General features: G+C 34.7%; 1 protein-coding gene across 2 annotated transcripts in view; it reads right to left on the bottom strand.

Moving 5' to 3' along the window:
• Positions 1-1820: 1820 nt before the first annotated feature.
• The window catches only part of LOC120630701 (netrin-B-like), a 221943-nt gene continuing 206509 nt past the window's right edge, over positions 1821-17254 (bottom strand). Inside the window, exons 2-7 of one of the 2 annotated variants that reach the window (XM_039899984.1) lie at positions 16491-16679; positions 10818-10967; positions 9139-9201; positions 3823-3894; positions 3009-3192; positions 1821-2466 (exon numbers count right to left, since the gene is read on the bottom strand). In XM_039899984.1, the coding sequence (XP_039755918.1) occupies positions 2316-2466; positions 3009-3192; positions 3823-3894; positions 9139-9201; positions 10818-10967; positions 16491-16679 (809 nt within the window). In that variant the 3' untranslated portion in view covers positions 1821-2315. Of the gene's footprint in view, positions 2467-3008; positions 3193-3749; positions 3895-9131; positions 9202-10817; positions 10968-16490; positions 16680-17254 lie in introns of those variants that run through there. The other variant, XM_039899985.1, reaches the window with a different exon arrangement.

Consider the following 17254-nt stretch of genomic DNA (forward strand, 5'->3'; position numbering starts at 1 on the left):
TTCATTGAAAAATATTTAAGAAAAAGAAATATTTCAAGTAGGCCTCGTTTATAAGCACTTTTGATACGTCAAATCAGTCTGTTCTTAGTGACTTTACCACCGGTTCGGAAGGCAGATTCCACTGAGAAGAGCCGGCAAGAAACTCAGCGGATTACTCTTTTCCAACATAATTTTATAGTTTAACAATCTATAGAGTATTTGTATTTTGTGAGAGATGAGAGCGGAGTGGCCGGCTTCCAAGCAGCCTTGTATAAGTATGCCATAAGTAGCATTTATAGGGTAAAAGAAGAGACGTCATAACTTTTAGCCAAAAGAAAGAGTGGACACAGACTGAAACATTCGGTACTGCATAGTTGATTTTCAGGAAGTTAATTTGCACGGCATGTTTTAGACCACGGAACCTATAAAGATACGACGGTAAAGCGAGGGCCACACCACCGACCGCGTCACATGTTGCGTTCTTAGCGGCGTTCAAGTTTGCGTCCTGCGTGTGAGCAATCGCAAGTTTTACTCGAACGCGCGTTTCTTGCTATCGGTCATTCACTGGGCGCAATCTTGAAGGATGTCGCGATTAACCATTGCCTTAAAATACGCTTCTAGTAAAAACACCTCTCACGGTCGAACGGGACTGTAAATATTTTTTACATTTGTATGCGAATGAGTGCTTTTGTATTAGTTAATGAATGTTTATTTTGTATAATAAACATTAAACTTATGTATTATAAAAAAACAATGGGATTAAACCTGTTATTGTTTTGTGATATGTATAAATCACTCATTGAAAGACCGCCAGAGCTATTTTTACTTGATGTACTGTTAAACAGATGCAATGCCTCAAAACAGATGATCATCTAAGAAATAAATGGTTGAAAGATTTGGAGGACCATAAAAAAATCACAGACAAGAGAGCAAAGTGGGCTAAACTATGCCGAAATGTGGACACTACTGGCACTCATAATAGGATGGTAGTCATAGAAAATATAAATGCGTTTAGAATATATAAAGCAATTAAAGAATTTGAAAAAAATACATAAAATTGCTAATTAAAGTAGATATCTATATTTTGCAATATTTTAGAAATAATATGTACTCCATAAACATGGTGACCGTAAAAACATATTTTGCAAAATGGCGTCAAAATGTACGTTTAAAACTTTATACACTTAATAATATAATTTTATTTTAGTAAAGCTAATAATACTGTACATATACCTTTAGTTAGGCGTTAGATAAAGAATTAAAAACTAATTAGGTAAGTATAATAAAATATTTTAGCGGGCAAAAATAAGTACTCATTACAGAACTTTAAAATCATCGCTTTGGCAAGAATCGATTAAAAAGAAAAAAGTTATCGAAAGATTTTTAGCAAGGAAATTTATAAATTAATAGATTTTATAACCCTTAACTATAAGTTTCTTAATAAATGAGGTACGTTAAAACATTATGACTATACTTTGTGGAGATGAATTATCAAAATGAGTCATCATCAAAATCACCTAAATCTATATTGTACAAAAAAAATATCATTTATCAAAAGAGAGCGAAAAAGCGCTTTAGTGATGCGCGCCAATTTTGACACATGATATTGACGAGTGTTACCAGTACTTAAAAACAATTTCAACATACGCATTTTCAATATAAAAATTAACAGTTATACAAAAAATGCATAAAATGGAACGAAAACTATTATTTAGTCATAGCTTCTAGAATATTTTAAATAAATAGTCTTAAAATTAGAGTAACGTTAACAACAAAATTCCTTATAAATTATATAGACGTATTTATTCAAGTGGTGCATTATTTTAAAATTATTATTATATCATATAGGAACTTTGTTGTTAACAGTACACGATTAATAACGAAATCCTAGGAAGGTAGAAATTAAGTCACAATAATTTGTCTCCATTTATTCCATGGCAACAATTATTTTTACTCATCTTAGGGACGATAGGCGTAAAATTAGTTAATCGACTCGTGAAGAAGACGTTCATAACAATTCGATAATCGATTAGAAGGGGGGATGGGGGGTACAATCAAGGTATTTTGAAGGAGACAGAACCTATTTAACATTTTCTTTATTAATCATTAATAATTATTAACGGATTACTATATCCTTAAACGCGACTAGGTCAATCTATTGTATTATTAAACAGCAATAATGGCAGTTATCTTGCATCTATCCATTCAAAAATATGCACGGAACATAGACGGAATACCTTACAAACTCCTTTAAATAGGCCTTGGCACTAGGCTGTTTGTTAAAAACCTTTGCCTTTTTGTTTTTCAAGATGGCGGTCTCCAGGTACGCGTGTCTGTTAGTGGCAGTTAATCGCGCGCCGTTGCAGGCGACGGATGCGTCTGTGCCAGTCGTCCCGCCATTCCAACAGTAAAGTTCTGTCGCCAACCGTCAGCCCCGGCATGCCAGACGACGCTCCTTCTTTTTCCACTCCTAGGATTAAATAGGACCTGTCGAGGAAATTGTTGACGTGTAATTTAAATTTATATACATAATATACAATAAATAAATTGAATTTTTAGGTTTCCTTAAATTATTATCAAATAAATTGATACGTTAAAAAGTGAGTTACTACAAATAGACTGACAGACTGACTAGAGCAGGGAGGACCTTCTGTTTTTGGACCAATGCAATGTATATTTTTTTTTAATTGAAAGAGCGGTTTTTACACCAATATGATTTAGATTGTAACTAGTAACGGCCGATGCACCCCACTGTGTCCCCACTAGACAAGACTGTTGCACATAGGTTTTTTCTTGAGATTTTTACACTCCATGATATTGGCAGACTGCATTTTAATTAATTATGAAAATATACTATAACTTTTTTTTTCGCAATCATCGCATGATTCTCAATTTTGATGATATGATATTTATTAATTAGCTTCCTCTTTGCTACTACTACTAGCTATTGCGATCACCAAACCGTCTGCCCATCGTGGTGATTATGACCCTTTAGTCCAGCAGCTGTTATATGCTATGATGACACTTACTTGTTAATCTTGATCTTGGGGCACTTGCAGGCGAGGTCCTGCGCGCGCACGTGTAGAGCCACGGCGCCGCGGCGCAGACGGCTCCGCGGCCCGCGCTTGTACACGGCCTGCACGCTCAGCGCGAGCCGCACCCACGCGCCGCCCGCGCCCGCCGCCTCGCGCCCCACCACCCGCCCCATTATGACTGCAAGCAGAGCGGCCGTGATGCTTTGAGCATTTACGTAGATACTAACAACTATAACTTACGTACTAACAACGTAAAACAACGACAATCTATTTTATTTTATCTGACGGCCGATTGCCGCAGTGGGCAGCGGCCCTGCGTTCTGAGTCCAAGGCCGTGGGTTCGATTCCCACAACTGTACAATATTTGTGTGATGAAAATGAATGTTTTTCAGTGTCTGTGTCTGGGTGTTTATTTATATATTAAGTATTTATGTTTATATATTCAAAAAAATTATTCATCAGTTATCCTAGTACCCATAACACAAGCTACGCTCACTTTTGGACTCGATGGCGATGTGTGCATTGTCGTAGTATATTTATTTATTATTTATTAATCTAATCACTCTTCGTGACTTGCAATTCATATGAATGGGGAGTCTACTAGCACGCGGGATGTCTTTGATAACTTACGCATTAACTTACGTTGTCCAACCACACGGTGTTGTTAAAATTCCCAAAGAGGGTTAACCAGAAATAAGCTATTGCCCAAAAAAAATATGGCAACACATAAGTCTGTCTTCAACTTTGAAGAAGTCATGTTGTACCACATGAAATGAGATAAGGGTAAGATGTAGAAGGAGTAACTCACCGTAATCTCGGCTGCAGAACTTGTTGAGATTTAGAGTTCGCGCGCCTGCGCGGCACCTTCCGCACTGGTCCGCTGTGTCCAACACACATCACATCAGATTATGTCCACTTGTGGGCAAACCACCAGCGTGGCTGTAACACTCAATACTCAACGCAAGCTCAACCAATCTAGCCCAAGTCTGCGGTGGCGTGCTTTGCTAGCATGGGCGGGAGACATTTTCTTGAGGGGAAAGGATAAAATATATATCTTCTCCGATAGCATTATCCACTCTCCGAACATCGGCGCAATGATTGAAATATTAATACGTGTAATATCAAATCGGGGTAAACTTATCCTTTTCCCTGTTGCAGTGCTTTGACAGGTATAAAATAAATGTTATCCCTTTGCAATGGATATAATCAGGGAATACATTTTTGTCTCCTGCTTTTACTAGAGATACAGTAGCAGCTGTAAAGTGAGGCCAATTCGTGACGTCAAAAAAAGCTTGCACCAATCACAAGGCATGTCACGATGAAAATTTGAACGGCTCTTAGGCAGCTAGTAAAACTAGGCAGTGTGACCATTGCGTTAGTGTTAGATTTTTACGCTCCAAACCGAAGGTCGGGTTATTGCTACTCTGCAACGTAAGAGTAAGATAGAATTTATCCAATTTGTTTTAAAGCTCAAATTTCTCAATAATTTTACAGGTAGCACTCTTGGCAAAATAAAAAAACAAGATTACGGAATTTGCGACTCTGATAAAATTGAATAAGGTCTAAGTATTATGCTTTGACGTTACATTGTTTCGATATTCGAAAACTACACCACGGTTGTGAGCTTGCAAGTCTTATACTGAGCGTTCTTTTTGCGACAAATCACTTGTGAGCAATCTTGTGATTGGTTGTTACTTGACACGTCACCGCAGATGCGGGTTAGAGGATTTTGCCTAAACTGTAGGGGTTTACTAGCCAAGATCGTTCATACAGACACCGATTACAGTAAACGTTAAGCTATTGGTTTGAAAAATAGTTTTAGAAGTTTTTCTTAGCGGCACAAATAAGCAAGGCTCAGTCCTCTGTCATAAAAAGCTCAACTACTACTAGAGAGTAAGAGTCCCTTCAAAATCGGTTCAGCCTTTCTGTTTAACGACATTTTAATCTAAATAGGAATGTAATTTTAAATTCATTTCACGGTTATAGATTCCGCTGAAACATTTTAATTTTAATTTTCAGTATATTTTGTATTACGGAAAACGAGATAACAAAATTAACAAGATGAAGTACAAAAAACCTTTACCATGCCTAATACTTTTCAATCCATAGTTCAATGTGTTAACTAATATTCTTTAGTACATTAAAGGCAAGGCCGAACCGTTGTGACAAATCTGCGTTTACATCATCGTTTAAGTTCGCATCGAGCATGCGACCAATCAAAAGACACGCGTTTAAGGAGGAGACTTGTTTTGGAGGAGACGCAAAATTGAACGCCGCAGATGGGTCGCAGTGGTTTCGCGTTAGCTTTATTTAAAGATAGCTTACTGTTGAATTTTTAGTTATAATTTATTTTTAATTTAAAGCTAGTATTAGCATAATAGCTATAAACAAATTTTATCACTGCTACTCCAAGACACGACGGTACGATGTATGTTGAGTCAAATTCAATCGTTTTATTTTCGCACGACTTGCAACAAGAACCATTTTACACTGTTATCAATTCGATGTGTATTGACTGTATTGTTCTATGTCCAAAAACATTACACAAACCATCACGTTGGCTGTTAGGCGAAATAAGAGATTTCATTTGACTGAACACGCGTGGAGTCGCGAGCATTGCAGTGTTGCCAATATTACCGGCTTAACTTATAAGGGTTAATAAAAAACAAATACATCTAAGACGAAAACAAAGAAACGCTATTTTAACTTTCTAACACAGAAATAGGAATACACCAAAAATTGTTTACCTTCCTCGCACTTGAGATAACACAGATCGGACTTGAATACATACTAAAAGGAACAAAGGAGGTTATGTGTTTGGCGATGAGTAATAAAGCAAGCCTGGAAACAAACTAAATTGATGTTAAAAAAACCAATGTACCGACCGACAGTGTCAATTTGGCTGAACACAAATCTCTAGCTCAACTAAAATCAGGTGATCTGACACACACACACGCTAAACTGATAAGATTCAAACTGATGTCAAACACAGACATCATGCTTTAAGAATAAGATTAAATAAAAAAAAAATTGTGTCTCACAAAGGACTAGTTGTTGAATTCAATCGAAAAAATTAAAAAGAACATTTGAGTCGGTTAAAGACTTTAATGTGTATTTCGGTGCATAAGAAACACCGTATAGTGAGTACAAGTGACTTAGTGCAACGATATTACTATTCTGCTTTTAACCAAGTAATATTCAATAGTCAAGCTATTCCAAGACTGCGTCAATATTTTTAATCAATTGTTTAACACATTTTGAATATTTACAATAGTAGCTGTTTAGTTTAGTTTGAGATTTGTGTACAACCGCATTAACGCTAGGGTAAATAAGTAAAAGTGCAAATTAATATAAATGGAGTAAATTTACTTTGCAATCGTATGAAGAATCAAATACAAGTATACGAAATAAATGTCTCACTGTAATGAACGTCGATAGGTCAATTTTAAAAAGGTCCCTGATTGCTCAAGCGATCCTGAAATTCTCATGACATTCCGAATTTCATTGGTCGCTAGGATATCTCGGGCCATGCCGGCTTCATGATAATTGATGTTAAATATTCGCAGTAACTGACAACTCTGTCGTTGTTTCCATAATCTGGTAAAATGGTATCGCGAACACGTGGAAAGTTGTTGAACGTCTGCCATCGGATGAATCTTCGGATACCAAAACATTAGTTATTGTCAGTTATTCAACCCTTTTTCTTTGGCGTGGTGGAAAAGCTTTATTGCTTCCTCCGACCCTTGGGCAGGAAGGAGTTTATGTGGGATTCCCCCCTCTACGGGTATATACCCAAACTAAAAAGCACCACGGCATGCCCCTCTTGTTGGCTTTGTTAGATGCCCGGGGAACCCGTTGTATGCCTCCAGGACGCGTGTTCATCAACCCTGGGGTCAGTATTCCGGATAAAACCAATCTTCGTGCGACCAGGCAGAACAAAAGTAGGTAGTATTTTAACATTAAGGTTGCAACGATTTGCCTGACATAGGAAACTATTGATCAAAACAGACTTACCAATCATTTTATTTCGTATAACCATCCCCCCAACGATAGTAAATAACCACAATATAAAATGAGCAAAGTTTAAATATAAAAGGTTCACTCAAAGTTCAGTAATGATATAATGGCGAAGTTCGAAAATTAAAATCAAAGTTATCAAAAATATATACTGTTATAAACTAGATTTGCTAAAGTACCTAAGTAATGCTTAAAAAGTTGCAAAAGTAAATTCACTCCTTAAAAGCACTCCATCACGGTAATTTGATAATAATTAATTTAAGGATTTAGTAATACATAAAGTGTTCCAAAACTTTGATGAGTTTATTTCATGAATTATTATGAGTAAGTTTTAGTGATGGATAGAATATCGTCACTGCGTTTTTTTATAATTTAATGTACAATGTAAAATTTCTTTTCGTTGCTTTCTAGAGCAAAGTATATTTATAAAACATGAAAAAAAAACAAGTGCGATAAAAAAAATTAAAAGAGATTTTCTTAATGGAGGCTTGTTTGTATTGTTTCCTTAACAATTTCAAAATAATCTTTACACTAAAAATGTAACGAAAAGACTGTTTAGAAAGACTAGGACAAGTACCTAAGGAAAATTGGACTGCTATTAAATTTTATTATTATATTAGATTATTAAATTATTCGATTCATTGATAGACTTGTCGTTCGGTATGATTTACAAACTGTTAGGTTGAATAAAATTTATATTTGAATGACAAATTTACAGTGTTTTATTGAAAATCTTACCAAATATTAATCTACCTGATTTTATGGTCGGAAATATTTGCTGATATGTACGATTCCTACTATAAAAATCCGGTATCAACACATTTAGGCAAATAAAGTTGCTTTTATGAAACCGGTTTATGTCCAATTTTTACTAGACCGCTAAGTTTGTATGTGCCTACTTATGTGAGTTTGTTTATTTTAACATAACTTTTAAATGTCTAAACAGATATTGATCGAGGTATGGTATTATGTTCAGAAACCTTATGATATCTAGTGACGTAGGTTAAAATTATTTTTGGACATAAATCAATATGGCGTCTTTTTGGCACCCTTTTTTAAATGTGAAAATTCGTCCCGAATTCAGAAGTTTTTTAATGTTTTAACTACGTCCTTCTTAGTTTTTCATCATAAGTTATTCATAGATTTAAAAATACCCTAAAATATATTAGCTATAAAACGTTGGAAAAACTTTAGAACGACTTCCTATCTTGAAAATTTATGGTATATACGTACTGTTGTTATTTATGTACTAACATTATTTGTAAAGGACATATGTTAATTTGTGAAGGTACGAAATACAAGTTATGTAGTTACGAATACCAAACGAAATACCGTTCCCTGTTTGTAGAATTCTCTGTGACCGGATGTATCAATCAATATTGCGTAATGACGCACGTATTATGTTTTGATTGATATTTGAGTTATTATTACAACGAAACTGGTTTATGAGCGTGGTAATGGATGGATTTTAACTGAAATTATTGCTCTATTTGGCATATTGAGTAATTGATATGTTTTTATTCGATTACAAGTTTATTTACGAATTAGTTTAGCTGCTCCAGTGTTGGACAGAAACGTAGATAGAGGGTATATTGCCGAAGATCTGTTTGGTGTGGAGTATAAATAATGAAAAAATTATAAATTATGCAATACCTACAGATTTTCCTGCTTTAACGTAGTTCAGCAAATTAAGCTTTTCATAATACCCACTCTTATTAGGTTAGGTAAAAATAGTACACTAGTATCATAAAGTACTATTATGAAAATACTAATATCTCCCTATTTAAGTCCAAAGACTACTTTTGCGTTTAAAGACGAGATCAGGTATCTACCTACTAATTTATTTTTAGTTTTTATTAGATTAATTTTGCTTGTTTATATGTGATGTTACTAGGCCATCATAAACGTTAAAAAGGTAACAGATACCAGCATAGACGATAAGTTAGTTATTTTCGATGTCGAGTCTGTGAAATTAATCGAGCTACCAGGTTATCATAAACGTATAAAAGGTTAACAGGTAACGTAACCAGGGCAGGGGAGGTATACCGTGAGAGAGTGCGGCATGCATGTGATGGGCGAAGTGCATGAAGGTCCACTTACTACTTACCGCGCCCCGGCTCCGCATCAACTGCTTCCATGGCTTGTACAGCTGTAACTATGCGGGGGATGCCTGCAATAATAGGAATGGTTAGTGAGTAAATTTGACCGCCGACTGGCACAGTGGTCAGCGATCCTGCTTTCTGAGTCCAAGGCCATGGGTTCGATTCCCACAACTGGAAAACGTTTTTGTGACGAACATGAATGTTTTTCAGTGTCTGGGTGTTATATCTGTGTATTACAAGTATTTGTATGTATTATATAATATATTCATACAAATATTAATTAGCTATCTACGTACCCATAACAAGTAGCTACGCTTACATTAGGGCTAGATGGCGATGTGTGTATTAAAGTAGTACAATTATTTATTTAGTAAATGAATAGTTCTTTGCAACAGAAGTCATAACATTTACGCTATTTAAAATCATCTATAAAATTTAAAGTTTATATATTTAATTAAAAAAGTAAAAATTTCAAAACGAGTTTACGAGTCTACCCTAGAGCTGGCAGTTAATGTGAGCAAAGATTTTTTTTTAAATTTAATATTTTAAGTTTTAAAATAATGAATAATTTTTTTTATAATACATAGTTTCATTTGGTATAATAAAATTTGTTAATCACCAAAGAAATAATGTGTGTCGATAATTTGCGATGTACGAGCATGCCTATGACATTTGCGAAACTCAAAGGACAAGGTTATGTCACAAACTATTATTCCAAAGAGTTTTAATTCAAATATTCAACTAATTTTTTTTTCAATTTGTCTAAATATGTAAACATATCTTGTTGATAACTTTTAAGTATAAAGTACGTTTTACAAATAGAAAAAAATGTCTGTCTTGAATTAAAACAAATATAATAGAGATTTTCTGAATAGGTTTTTATTATTTTTAAAACACTGCCAAAAATACTAAAAATAAATAAAAATATTGCTTACATAATAAAACAAGTGTTAACCTTACCTATTTCTCTACAATATTTTTTAAACGTAGTTTTCAGACCTAGTAAATTTGGGTTCGGCGAATCAGATTTTTTTCATTTTTAAAGGATGGATGAATGAATGAGTAAATACATAACTGTACACCAAAGGAAAATCTAGTAACACATAGAGCAAGAGAATACAATTTGGTGACCTTATCGCTACATAGCGATTTCATCCAGGCAACCAAAGACGCAAAAGGAAAAAACATAGAAAAGAGGTATATGGTGCAATAAATAAGATATAAATATTATACAAGTATATAAATATAATATATAACTACACAATGCACTTTATAATATGAATCCTGTACATGCCACTAGTCCGCGGTATGTGATATCCTAAATACAGTTATAACTAGTTAGGAGTCAGATACTCACCCACACCAGGGCCAAATTATGACTTTTACCTAAATATATTCAAATATTTGTGGGTCATAGTAAACCTTGTTTTGATACATATACATAAATAAATAAATAAAATAAAATAAAAATAATAAATAAATATATATGTATTCCACATATTAATAGAAATAAGATATAAACACGAATAGTAAATACAAATAGGATTTCGAATTTTAAAAGTTAAAAATACGCAAAGTATCTAAAGATACTCGTACTTAGAAAATACGTCAACAGATAAGAAAACAATAATGAGCTTTTGACTTTGGTCTTCGTAGACTCGCAGTCTAAACCCAGTAAACTCACGTATACAAGGTGCAATATGACTCCTGGACTGCTGGTAGCCCTTAGCGCACCGGTTGCAGGTGGTGCCAGTGACGCCGTCTTTGCAGGGACATTGCCCACTTGTCTGGTTGCAGGTCTTGCCGCTCGCACCCACTGGATGGCAGTCGCAGGCTGTTGACAGAAAATGCTGTTCAAGATGGTGTTTTAAATATTATATCTTTAAACGAGCAACTCTTGATTGATTCATGAAATTTAGTATACAGGGGGTTTTGGGGGCGATAAATCGATCTAGCTAGGATTCAGTTTTAGAAAATGTCATTTTATTCGTGTTTTAAAACGACGGAAGTATGCAGCAAGTGTATCGCAAATGTCTGAACAGTTGTTTCTTTAAAATTCTATAAAACATTCCGCGACAACGTCGGCTCATTCGCGGACGAAGTCACGCGGGTCCGCTAGTTTTTTATCGCCCTACAAAAAAAAACCTGTGTGTACTTATGTACATGCATTAGAAGCATAAATATAAAAATCTTATCAAAGAATTTTATCTAACTTAATCCTTACTACATACTACGTTTGTAGACAAAACGAAATTAACAATAGAAAAAACGTATCAAACGTAACAATTAAACCAATTAAATCACCGGAATGAGCCCGCAGACTTTGACAATTGAAAGTGTACACTGTCAAACCTTATAGCTAACTTCAGGGTGTCGGGTTTTTTGTGACGGTGAACGCGGGCATCTACCTTCATCCTGTTAAAATTGTCTAAGCATTTTGTTACATCGTATAATTTCACCCCCATGATTTTTCCTAACGCCGCTAAACAAGTATAACTTCAATAAAATTCAATGTCACTGCAATAATTTGAACATTAAAAGTAAGAATAAACTTGCAGTGCAATGTACTCGGTTACATAAAATTCATATTTCGTTTAAAGGAAATTGCATACAATTTCACAACAAAAAAGTCCTATTAAAATATAAAGGACAACGTAATTGATAAAAAACCTTGGTTGTGAATTATTTCGCTCCAACCAGGTTGCTCTTCTAATAATTTTAAATGACAATGTGAGATGGTGATAACAAAAAAGAACACCCTAGCCGGGTGTTCTTTTTTGTTATAGTTTGTTGTAGGCTTCTTTTCAAACCAGGTACCATTTTGATACCTCGTAACTTTAGTTTGAAGATTATGAATATGGTTATCGCCATAATCTCACATTTCACATGTAATATACGGAGTTTAAGTACCATCCTATGGGCGTTAACTTGCATAAAAATATTTTTGACTTTGACTTTATTTAGGTCTACTATTTTCGCTATTTTAAATCCTAAATCCAAATTCAAAATTAAGAATTCAAAAGGAAGTTGAAAACTTCAAATTCAGCATTTAATAGGTACATTATTTTTTTTTACTTTGAACTTTGCAGTAAAATGTTTGATAATTACATTATTTAACTTGAACCTAAAGCTAATAGGGGCCTTTGGTTTTATAAGAAGCCAACGGAAAGTGGTATTTAAACAATATAATTTTTTAATAAAAAAATATATTTTGCACAATCCTTAGAAAACTCCCACCCACTGGGCTGTCACCGCTTCATGAATTGCTTGTAGTAGGTACTAATATAAACATTACATTTTTTTTTTTATTCTTATCCTCTTAGAAATACACGATATAACTAACCAACAACGTGGAAACTTTACAAAATAAAGAAAAATCTTTAAGCATTATTTTTTCCCGATGTCAGCAACCCGAACTTTCCCCTTATAAAACCTTTTCTCCAGGGGCCCATTGGAAAAGGGCCCGTCCTATCGTAAAAGGCTGCGAAGTCGTTGCGCGATTTCCGGGTACAGTTTTTATGGGAAAACTATTCGCTCGGGATGGTCTGTGGTGGGCCTTTATGTAGGTTTTACAGCGTCAGCTTCTCGGTTTACTGATATTGCCACTATTGGTTGGCCGAAGAGTGTGGAAGGCAATTCAATTAATAGCGCCCGTCATTTAATGTTTTGTTTTTTTTTCTACTCTTTATTCCTTATTCAAATAGGCCATCAGAGAGTCTTTTGGAGCGAAGCTCCTTTCATGTCTATTGCATTATGGTTAGGTGTGGCTGATAATAATCGTTATCTTATTATGTTTGTTACCTTAATTTTTTGTTAACCTACGGTATTTTTTATTTGACTTTGCGCCGATTCCATTGTTACCAAAGCTAACCTAACTTCAAATTACCCTGTAACTTAGAATTCTCGAGAATCACTGAAAAATCAACACTACATTGTATATAGGACTCGGTGTTGTACCGACTTCGTCTGCGTTCGATTTTGTTTTTAAAGTATCTCGTAGGTACAAGATTTTTGGGGATTTGGTGGCATTCACTTTACGTGTTCTTGTATGAGAACCTCGGGTATAGTTATTAAAAATAACTTATTTCTAAATTGTTTTTTTACGTGTAGTGTTAAATTTTTAAACTGTCAATAACTTCTTAATGAAATGTCCCATAGGAATGAATTGAAAACTAATTCAAAATTTATTGAAAACTAACCACACCCCATGTTACTTCGTGATGGTTTAGCTTAATGTGGGCATCTTAGACGGGTGGGTTTTGTGCCCGGAGCCCTCGTAGCTCTAATATCAAGTTTACGAATGTAGTGATAACCATTTTACCGCTACCTACATATTTTATAAAACGTACGTACGTATCAAAAGTGCCATCTATGGGCCTATTTAAGAATATTAGTCTTTGCATTTAACATTATACAACGCGGAAATCGGTTGATTAATTTAAATTCCTTTTCAATGTAAACTAGTGTTTATAGCCGCTGGTTTTAACTTTAATGCTCTCACGGCGAACACAGTGGTACGCGGATATTTCTCGGCCCTTTCCCGGGACACATTCCGATAATTGGATTTCGCGACCGGCGTTTGACCCCATAATCGTAGATTTGCTCTGTTATCGTTTCGCTTACTCGTTGTTTCTACTTTCCAGTTACATCCTTGCCAATCCGCACATCTGAACTAATATTATAAATGGGAGTGTGTGTGTGTGAGCTTAATTTAAAAAAATAATTTAAGCTATACTCCGCGAAAAGAAGGAGAATCTGTATAGTAGTAATAGTGTAAGTTTATAATTTCTTCAATCTTTATAACTTCATAGTAAATACATTGCCGAAGATCTGTTTACTATGCTAAGCTCGTTTTGCTAAAATTATTCATTATTTACAATCAATATTCATAAATTGCAAATTCTTAAGACTTATTCATTGTAAAGTCAACATTTCTGCTCTGCATGCTCTGGTTTCGGAGTGAAACTAATATCTACTAAGCTCTCACTATACGTCTGTCCTTTTAATAACTGCCACTAATTTTTCAAGTTTTGAATGGTTTTTTTCAAAATTCAAAAAAAACATTTATTTCAAGTAGACCTTTAAATAAGCACCTTTGAAAGGTGGTATTTTTAGTGACTCTTGCACCGGTTTGGAAGGCGGATTCTACCGAGAAGAAGCCAGCAAGAAACTCAGCAGTTGCTCTTTTCCAACATCAACAATTTACATAGTAAATGTGTCTTAACATATAATTTAAACTTATGGATCGGTAGGTCTAAAATTACCTTGGGAATGATATTATAAAAGCGTAAACCGAATCCCATTAATGACTTCTGTACCTGTCGCAGACGATATGCAGCTAACACTAATGTATGACCATTTCTTGTATGTCGATTTTTTATATCCACTTTTTGTTTCTAAAGTTTGATATTTTGTCTTACAAATATTATTTATTATAAAAATATTGTGAAGCTATAGTATATCCATATACCCATATTTTTAAATTTCCGACGGAATGATTCGCGTCATTTAAGTTTATATATTGATCGTACAGCTCTTTTCTGCATTTTGCTTATCTATCAGTCTGTCTGTCTGTATTGGGTTTTATTTATTTATTCATTCAATTACAATGTTTACAATTTATATAGATTACATAATTACTATAGTTTCAAAAGAGAATGTCAATCTAATGTCTACATTTGAAATGGAACCCTGTGAGGGCGCTGTAACCATATTGAGAGGCGGAATTATTATTATCATTATAAAATATTTTCTTTAGAAAGTGGTTTATTTTATATTATGCTTTCTCCAGCAAGTAATGTTTTAATAATGGCTGTAACTTTGACTAGAATGTCACAGGTTATCTCAGCTCGTTTTACCACGAAAAAATGTCGATATATTTTTTTGGAAGACAAACAATAAACAGAGATCCACAGTCGTGGGACAACTTGGTTGAAATAGTGGGTAAGTACAGGCTTGGGTGAAGGGCTACATTACAAGGGAGAATCGAGAAAATATAAACGATAATCTGACGAATTCTGGCCTCAAAATATAAAACGAAATCTCTCACAAGATTTATTAAACCTATAAATTTTATTGACAAGGTAGTATGGGAGAAATAGCAACATTTTATGTCGAAAATAAGTAAAAGACGTGTCCTGCGGGCAGGTGCGAGAATGAAAATAAATAAGAAATCGTAAAAGTAACTTGTTTGGAGAAGGCTAGACAAACATGTCCGATGTTAGTTATACTTTACTTATGTTATTAGTTTGTTACTCTTTCATTTCATTTCATTTCATATTTTCGACACTTAAGTTTACCTTTTTCAGAGTTTGTTTTACGCTTTTCTAGTCGTTAGTCCACGTTTTTTTTGTTTTAAGAATTAAACCAACGACGTAGCAGCTTTAGTGCTGCTAAATTCCATTTGTCTGGTAATAATAAATTCTCGTTTCCTTTTTTCCGACTTAATAAAAAGGAGGAGGTTCTCAATTCAGTTGTATTTGTTTCTTTGTTTGCTCAGAACTCTGTCGTTTATAAACCGGTTTGAAATATTTTTTTCGTTTGAGCAGTATGCTTTCCATGTGGTCCAATTTTCATCAGGTCAAGATCTGTTGAAGGGATCCTGGAGAAATTGAGGGAACTCTTCAAATATTATAACTTGAGCATTTCTTATCCAAAACCACTATTTAGTCAAGTGAAAGTGATGATGAGAGATGCTTCAAAAATGTGAGATGGTGATAAAAAAATCATCGATTGTCGAACATCGACGGCCCCTTCAAACTATCCGTTCTTCAGTAACTCTAAGCAATATTCAAAATGATTGAAGCTTACTACATTTAACATTAAAACATTAATTTTCTCATCAAAATAAGCACCTATTTGTTTTTCTACTGCATGAAACGACCTCAATTGATGGAATTGATGGCACCCTTGCACTATGCCGCTGGCACTCGATAAAGGGTGCTTCTCAAAACTAAAACTTTAATTGTATTTGTTTAATGTTTTGTCTTTTTTATTTTATGAATAATAAGAGCATTGCATTGCATATTATATAGAGCTACAACAGTTTGTTGTGGGCTACTTCTTAGACCAGGGCGCGTTTGGAACATTCGTAGCTTTAATTTTAAGTTTACGAATGTAGTTATCGCCATCACTACTCACTGCTATGAACACATTTTTTTTGTAATCAACGCATCAAAAGTGCAATCTATGTGCTGATTTGAATAAAGAATATTTGACTTTGACTTTGATGAAGACCACGAAAGGCCACCGGAACTACGTAATAAAAGGTGTAAGACTGTTTGCGTTTCGATTTTCTCATTGTTATTGCTTGCCCGGCGATTTCGCGTTACTCACGCCGTAAACAACTCGTACTCACGTTTGCACGCCTTCTTGTGGGTGATTGGCTTGGTGGGGTCTCGGTAGTAGCCCTCGCGGCAGTAGTGGCAGTGACGACCGGCGGTGTAGTGGCGGCACTTGAGGCAGACGCCGCCGCTGGCCCGCCCAGACAACTTGTACAGCTCCATGTTGAAGCGACATCGCCGCGCGTGCCCGTTGCAGTTGCATTCTGTGGAGCGAATAAAAATCATGACAAACGTTAGGGAAAATTAGAAGAAATTTTTTACGATGCGCGCGCACACCGTCACAAAAAACCGACACCCTGAAGTTAGCTTATTTATTTATACTCTTTATTTGTACACCACTCAGAAAAACGAGACAAAAAAAGAACAAACACGTGAAGAATGAAGCAGGATACAAAAGGCGGCCTTATCGCTAAGTAGCGATCTCTGCCAACAAAGACACTTTGAATTGTCAAAGTCTACGGGCTCATTCCGGTGATTTAATTGATTCAATTGTACAAAAATCTGAAGTTTTAATGTTGAGTGAAACTTGGTTGTCCGATAACGATTCTCTTAGGGTCCCAAATTTAATTTTGTTTATTATGTCCATTACTTTAATTATGTAGAAATATTTTTTTTGTGATATATAAATAAACTTTATTTAACTAGATAGTGCGTTATAATAAACTTTCAAGGTATGAAATATCTTTTATCTATTGTTAATGTCGTTTTGTTACTAATGTAGATTAAGGCGAAAGGTATAATTTTTGAAAAGATTTTTATCTTGTTATGCCAAAGTATA

This window comes from Pararge aegeria, chromosome 16 (genome assembly GCF_905163445.1).
Source record: "Pararge aegeria chromosome 16, ilParAegt1.1, whole genome shotgun sequence".
Lineage (NCBI taxonomy): Eukaryota > Metazoa > Arthropoda > Insecta > Lepidoptera > Nymphalidae > Pararge > Pararge aegeria.